The 7963-nt window shown below is 38.2% G+C and overlaps 1 protein-coding gene across 1 annotated transcript; it reads right to left on the bottom strand.

Annotated features, from left to right (window-relative positions):
* Positions 1-1212: 1212 nt before the first annotated feature.
* LOC115959254 (pentatricopeptide repeat-containing protein At5g48910-like) lies at positions 1213-3563 on the bottom strand. The gene is given in 2 exon segments (XM_031077593.1): positions 1213-2722; positions 2725-3563. Coding segments are annotated over 2 exon segments (1932 nt in total). The 5' UTR covers positions 3361-3563; the 3' UTR covers positions 1213-1426.
* Positions 3564-7963: the final 4400 nt, after the last annotated feature.

The raw sequence follows: 7963 nt of genomic DNA, 5'->3' as shown, positions 1-7963 counted from the left end.
GTATTTACACTCATTTTAGTCATATAGATTTTATATTGTAGCACTAAAATTTCATTTCACATTTATTTGTATCCTATATGTGCTTTGAATATATGTATAAAATTAAAATATTTGCTTAGAAATTGAATATAGTATTGTAAAAACACTGTTTTTGTATTTTTTTTTTTTTTGGCTCTCGTAATTTTATTCACTATTTATTTACAGCTTATAGTATTGTTTATTGTAGCAACTGATAGAATAATCACAATCACAAGAGTTCTAAGTTTTATTTTTTATTAACATCATAAGGATTTGTCTTCTCTCTTTTGTATGTGCAGATATACAATTCTTTAAACTAAAAAGTCATGGAATTTTGATTATATTCAACTTCAAAGTTCTGAACAATATTATTATAACTGAGTTTAGATCCTTTGCATAATAATAATAATAATAATTATTATTATTATTGTGTTTCCATGCCTATTCACAAGTTACAACCTAGTATTGTTAATAGTTATGCAAGTGATCATTAAAATTAATGGTTACGTTTGCGATCATTAAAAAAAAAAAATTGCTTCTCAAAAAAAAAAACAAAGTATATGTGTAATTAATCTCTCTTTTGTGAGGTTTTGAAATGGATCGGGGCTTGTAATTCTACTATTAGCTTTAACAAACTTATATTATGTCTAAAACCACCAAATAAGCACCGGTCCATTTCTCAACATAGAATTGAGTTAATTCAAGTCAAGGATTCACAATTAGATGAGAGGTACTTATATAAAAAAAAAAAAAACAATTAGATGAGAGGAGAACATCTTTAGGATGATATTATTTCCAATTACTTTTATTTATTTATTTATTTATTTTTATTAAAGGTTGCAATTACTTGTGTGTCACCTCATATACAAAGCTTCCAAGTTCCAACTAGTGCAATGCAAACTTGAACATTTGCATCTAGGTATCTAAAAAAAATACCTATTATACACACAAAAGTTATTTTATATATTTTACAATCCAATTTTACAACTCACTCAACATTCCCATTCTTATTTTTCAACCCTATTGATATATTTATTCATTTCTCTCTCTTCCTCCCAACTCTTTCTTTCTCTTTCACTACTTTTCTATCTCTTCCTTGGAAACAAACCAAATAAAATAAAATAATTTTGTTTTACAACCATGCTACAGTGTTCATAGTTGCTAAAATGTATTAGCAATAGCAGCCCGGAAAAAAGCATGTTTTGGGCTTCTGATAATATAAAATAGCAATTTGGAGAGTTTTACACACCCAATGCTAATGCTAATAGACATACATCCACCAAATGGATACAAGCAAGGCTCAGTTTTGAAGAAATAAGACATTGGATACAATTGGTATGACTATGTAATGTTCTAAAATATATTGAAACAATTCGAGACCGCCAACTATGTACATATGATTGAGTTATTACCAGTAATCCTTACATGAACAAGACCCATGCTCAAAATGGTGAAAGCGCTTCCGGTCACGTATGACTATCTTACGTTTGTAAATTTTTGAGATTAGTTTCATTGAGGAGTGACAATCTTCACATATACGTAGGTTCTTCACAATCAAAAGTGGTGTATGAGGACTTGTACAGATTAAGCCAAAGGCAACTGCAATCTTCTCACTATGATATTGCAAGGCACTTTCTTTTTCTTCTTCATCCAAGTTGAGCAAGACTTGTGAGGTGTCTGGCCTATAGCCTATCAACCTTAATTGGTTGGCAATTTCATCCAACATTGAATGGATTTCTTTGGCTCTAGAATGGGAGTCATCATCTACTAGAAACTCATGAATTTCTCCGTCAAGCTCTATCCAACTGCATCCAGGGTCTTTCCTTATGTCCATCTCCTTCATCATCAACCTCACATCTGCAACTGCCTCCCAATTTCCTGAAGACGCATACATATTTGAGAGAGCCACATAAGACCCGCTATCATGAGGAACCATATCCATCAAAACCTTGGCAACTCGTCTGCCCATTTCTATGTTACCATGAATCTTACAAGCACCAAGTAAGGCTTTCCAGATCACATCATCTGGCTTGATTGGCATGTTTAAGATAAGCTCTTCAGCTTCTTCTAAATGTCCGGCACGACCTAATAGATCAACCATACACCCATAATGCTCAATTCTGGGTTCAAAGCCAACTGCCTTAACCATGTGGCTGAAAAAGGATCGCCCCTCATCCACCAAACCAGCATGGCTACATGCACTCAACACACCAATATAAGTAACATCACTAGGTGTCACTCCAGATCTTTCCATCCTTGAAAAATAATCAAGTGCATCATTTGCTCGACCATGCATTGCAAGTCCACCAATTATTGTGCTCCAAGTGATTGCATTCTTTCTTGGCAATCTCTCAAAAACTTGAAGTGCCTTCTCAATGCTCCCGCACTTAGAATACATATCAACCAAAGCAGAACCAAGAACATCATCAATTTCAATCCCATTCTTCTCCGCATACAAATGTACCCATTTCCCCAACTCAAGCGCCCCGAAACGTGAAATCGCTGGCAGAACACTAATCAAAGTCACATAATTTGGGCACACATCTCCCATCTGCATCTCACGAAACATCTCTATTGCCTCCTTAAATAAACCATTTTGAGCATACCCAGATATCATCACATTCCATGACACTACACTTCTTTGAGGCATGCTATCAAACAATTCTCTAGCAGCACCAAACTCCCCAAGCACCAAACTCCCCAAGTCATCACATACCCATCAACCATTACATTCCATAAAACTACATTACCCTCTTCCTTTTTCTTATTATTCCTCACAACTTCATCCCCTTCTTCAAATTCAATCAAATTCCTTATAAACAACAAATGGGCATCCTTCATAACCCCACACATCACATACATCCTAACAAGATTGCTAACTACAAACTCATCACTATCCAGTCCATACTTCACAACCAACCCATGAACTTGCATCCCTTCTTTAAGCCTCGACGTTTGGGCACAGGCTTTCAACACAGAAGGAAATGTAAACTGATTGGGATCCACAGAAGCATCACAAACCATTTGAAAGAACAACAACAAGGCAGCCAGTGGTTTACCATCGTCATTGCTCTCAGCAAGAGCTCTGATTATAGTGTTCCAAGAGAAGCAATTTGGTTGGTGCATTTGGTCGAATACCTTGCGTGCGTAATGGATATCACGGTTATTCGAAAGAGCACAGAATCTGAGAACCTCGGCAGCAGCCAGAGGGTCGTGGATTTGAGCGGTTTTGATCATATGGGCATGGACTTGCTTCAAGTGTTTGATGGTTTTGCAGAGTGTGATGTTTGGGAAGAGTGAAGATGGGTGAGATGGTGGTGTGGTGTATATTGTGGAATTCATGGATCAGTATGAGAATCAGAGTCAGAGGTTGAGAAGAGACTTGTTTTGGTTAGTTGTGGATGATTCTCTGTTGGAGATAACTGTTTTAACTGTAAATGGTCGTAGGATTTCCAAATTCCAATCTCATCCAGTGGAAATAAAGGATTTATCTTTTTATTTATCTTTAGTGAAATTAGAACTAGGGATTTGATTCATTTGAAAAATCACACTCGAGAATTTACTTTGATTTCTTTCTTTCTTTCTTTCCTTTTATGAACCCATTATCATTTAATTTTTGGATTTATTGTTAAGTCAGAAAAAAGGGAATGTGAAATTCAAAAAAAAAAATGCTTGCTAGACTAGACATTAAAATAAAAAAAATTAGACTTTATATCATGTTTCATACTATGGGATATTTGGAGACTAGCATAGTAAGGAGATAGAATATAGTAAGTTAACATGCGTTTGAAAGGTTTTAACAAACTAGTATCTTAAGTTCTAGAAACTTGAGTTTCATATAGAACTCGAGGCTAAAAGACTCGCTTCCTATTCGCTGAGTTGAACACTATTATGCCATATAGATCTCGAGTCTTAAAGACTCGATTTCCATAAAAAAAATAAGAACAATCTGAAGAATACGATGAAGATCTGAGTTTCTGAAGAAATTGAAGATGAAGAGAAGAACCCAGAGGAAGAAAAAGAATAGTTCACATGGGAAGATCTGAACATAATGAAGATCTGAACACGATGAAGGATTCCACGAAAGAAGACAGGACCAGGTGAACAAAGAAGAACAAAGAACAAAGATGAAAGGAGTCCACGGAAGAAGAAAGGATCAAGTGAACACAACTCGAGTTTTAGAAACTCAAATTTCACTTTGAACTCGAGTTTTAGAGTCTTTTTTTTTTTTTTTTGAGTAATGGATACTTGCTGATATATATTAAGCAAAAGAGGAAGAATCATCCAATACAAAAGACATAATATCTGTTGGAACACACTCCAACTAGATAAGAGAAGAAAAAAATTGTCTCACTCGTTGGGCTAAGGCATGAGCGACCGCATTACCTTGCCGACGTACATGAGCGAAAGATATACTCCGAATTGAGTTTGATAGGTAGGCAATATCCTTGATGAGATGCCCGCCTCGAGAATTCTCCATATCGGTTTGCCTTAAAGAGTTTACCACAGACTCAGAATCACCCTCGCATACAAACTGATCATAACCTGACTCAGCAGTAAAGCTTACAGCGCGTCGGGCAGCGAGGAGTTCAAGGATTTCCACTGTTGGAGGTTTCACGATTTGCTTGGATAAGGCAGCTAACACCCGGCCCTTACTGTTGCGGACTACTACCCCAATTCCGGCCATATTAGATTCCGCAAACATGGCACCATCATAGTTAGTTTTCACTGAACCTGCACTAGGAGGTTGCCATCTGGTAGAAGTAGCTTGACGTTTGTGGGAATGGTTACTGTCCAGCCCCTTGAATTCACAGAGGTAGTTCTTGGCAAAATCAGCGATATTGCGAATAGGCAGGGGATTTTCATTGAGGCGAGCTTTGTTCCTTTGATACCAAATTGACCAAGCCGTAGCAGCAAATAACGGAAGCAAAAATGGTTTGACTCAGATTTTTTGCAGAACTTTCGAGAAAGAAATAGGGGTCGTTAAGCTCCTGTCCACCCATTCGAATTCCGACTCCCAAACAACTTGGATGCAACTACAACTTCAAAGAGCGTGCACAATAGATTCCGAGTCCCCAGAACAGCGAGCACAACCCAATTCATGGAGAATTTTTCGCTTCAGAAGGTTATCTTTAGTGGGTAGCGAGTTGGTGCAAGCTTTCCAGAGAAAATGCTTGACCTTACCGGGCACCTTTAGCTTCCATATGTTTTTCCAGAAGCCTTTCTGCGAGTCCGAGACTTGAGGCCGATTCATTTCAAAATTATGGAGCTCGCACAGGAGTTTATAACCAGACTTTACCGAATAGCAACCTGATTTTTCTGTTCTCCAAACCAAAGTATCGGGTTGTGGAGTAGAACATAAGGGAATAGACTTGATGAGACTTGCTTCAGGTGGAAAAAAGCACAAGTCAATGAGGTTGGTATTCCACCAACCTGTTGCAGAATTAATCAAAGATACAGCTGTGGACTCCGGTGTTAGATGCAAAACAGGAGAGTTGATTCGACCATTAGGACTAGGAAGCCAAGCATCTTTATAAATCTGAACAGATTCGCCACTGCCTATTCTCTAGAAAGCTCCTTTGTTAATTAAATCTCTAGACCACAAAATACTTTTCCATGCAAAAGAGCCCGTAGAAGTCTTAGCTTCAAAAATTGAGCAACTTGGAAAATACTTTGCTTTGAACACTTTGTAAAAAAGAGACTCCTTATCATGAATCAATCTCCACACCTGTTTAGCCAACATGGCTTTATTGAATTTACATAAATCTTTGAAACCTAGCCCCCTTCACTCTTTGGTTGACACAAAACCTCCCATTTTTTCCAATGAATTTTTCTCCTATCACCCCTTTGACCCCAACAAAATTTCTGAATGAGCATCTCAATGTCTTGGCAAAGCCCAATAGGCAATCGAAAACAACTCATTGCAAACGTAGGAATGGCTTGGACCACCGCCTTCAAAAGAACTTCTTGCCCGCTTGCGACAATAATTTCTCCTTCCACCCTTGGAGTTTACCCCACACCCTATCTTTTATGAAATTTAAGCTTGCCTTTTTTTTCCTCCCAACCACCGTCGGTAAGCCCAAATACCTTTCATACTCCTTTATTTCGGCCACCCCAAGCAAATTTTTTATTTCTTCCTTTGTAGCACTAGAGGCATTGCTACTGAAAAAGAGGGTAGTTTTATCCGAGTTAATTTTTTGACCGGATGCACGTTCATATTTTCCCAATATCACCTGAATTTTTTCCACATCCCCCACCCTAGCTCGGCAGAACAATACACTATCATCTGCAAAAAAAAGATGAGAAATCTTTGGACCATTTCTGCAAAGGGAAACCCCCTCAATATGCTTGTTGTCCACTGCATGATCAGTTAACCCATTTAAACCTTCGAAACATATTAGAAAAAGATAAGGGGAGAGAGGATCACCCTGCCGAATACCTCGAGTTGGCACTATATGACCTTTAGGTTCGCCATTGACAAAGATCGAATAGGATACGGATTTTATGCACTCCATAATCCATCCTATCCACTTCGAGTCGAAGCCCATTTTCTCCATGATCCTTTGCAGGAACACCCATTCCAACCGGTCATATACTTTACTCATATCCAATTTTAAAGCCATATGACCCATTTTTCATGTTCTTTTTCTTTTCATGTGATGCAACGTCTCAAAGGCCACCAAAATGTTATCGGAAATAGCTTTGTCCGATTGAAAGGCGCTCTTAGATTCTGAGATAATATGGGGTAGCACTTTCTTCAACCTATTGGCCAAAACTTTCGAAACAAGCTTATACAAAATATTACATAGAGCAATTGGACGGAATTCAGTAACAAATTCAGGGCTTTTCACCTTAGGAATTAGAGTAATAAAAGTGTGATTCAAACCTGGTTCAATTGAATTCGAATTTAGACAAGAAATCACAGCTTTGACTACGTTGTCCCCAATGCTCTCCCAATAATGTTGGAAAAAGATTGGCGGCATTCCATTTGGGCCCAGCGCTTTTAACGGGGCCATTTGCTTCAAGGCTGTCTCCACCTCTTCCTTTGAGAAGTTTCTGGTTAAACAATTATTCATATCATCGGACACCACCTTTTTTGTATGTTGGACAACTTCCTCAATGTCATGCGGATTGGAGGTAGTAAACAATTGGTTGTAATATTCAATAATCATCTCAGAAACCTTTTCATCACCTGAAGCTATTCTTCCTCGAGAGTCTCTGAGTTCCGTAATGCTGTTTCTCCTGAAACGCTGAGACGCCCGGTTATGAAAATAGCTAGAATTTTTATCCCCAGAGATCATCCAGTGCACATGACTACACTGCTGCCACATTTTTTCTTCCACTCTAAGCAAATCTGCCACTTCAGTTTTTAATTGAAGAAAAAACTCCACACTCCCTCCTTTCGTTGTAGCCTCTTTCGCTAATTTTAGATTCTTTTTTTTCTCTGCCAATGCACTTACAACATTACCAAAAGATTTTCTACTCCAATCACGCAACTGAGTTTTGCATGTATCGACGTTCATCATAACTCTAGGCATAGGTGGTTCCGAGGAGATGGTTTTCTAGGCGTTCTTCATTGTGTTATGGCGGCCTTGCTCTTCTAACCAAATATTTTCAAAACGCTAGGGGCGTTGAGGTTTTAAGCTAATCCCATCGGGAATGACTAAGATAGGGATGTGGTCCGATGAAGCACACACTAGAGTTTTCACTTTAGTTGCAGGAAAAAGGTTAAACCATTCCGTTGTACACACAGCCCTGTCTAGCCTTTCCCAAACAATACCACCATCCGGATAAGTTTTGTGCCAAGTGAATTTACTACCCACAAAGCCAAGATCAATCAACCCACATTCATCTAATGCTTCACGGAATTTCAGCATTTGACCATAAGGTCTTAACCGGCCTCCCAACTTTTCCTGCGACTTCAAAAGTTCGTTGAAGTCACCTC

The sequence above is a fragment of the Quercus lobata genome, chromosome 9 (assembly GCF_001633185.2).
Source record: "Quercus lobata isolate SW786 chromosome 9, ValleyOak3.0 Primary Assembly, whole genome shotgun sequence".
Lineage (NCBI taxonomy): Eukaryota > Viridiplantae > Streptophyta > Magnoliopsida > Fagales > Fagaceae > Quercus > Quercus lobata.
Note: the sequence above shows the minus strand (reverse complement) of the source record. Positions and strands in the feature narration are given on the sequence as shown.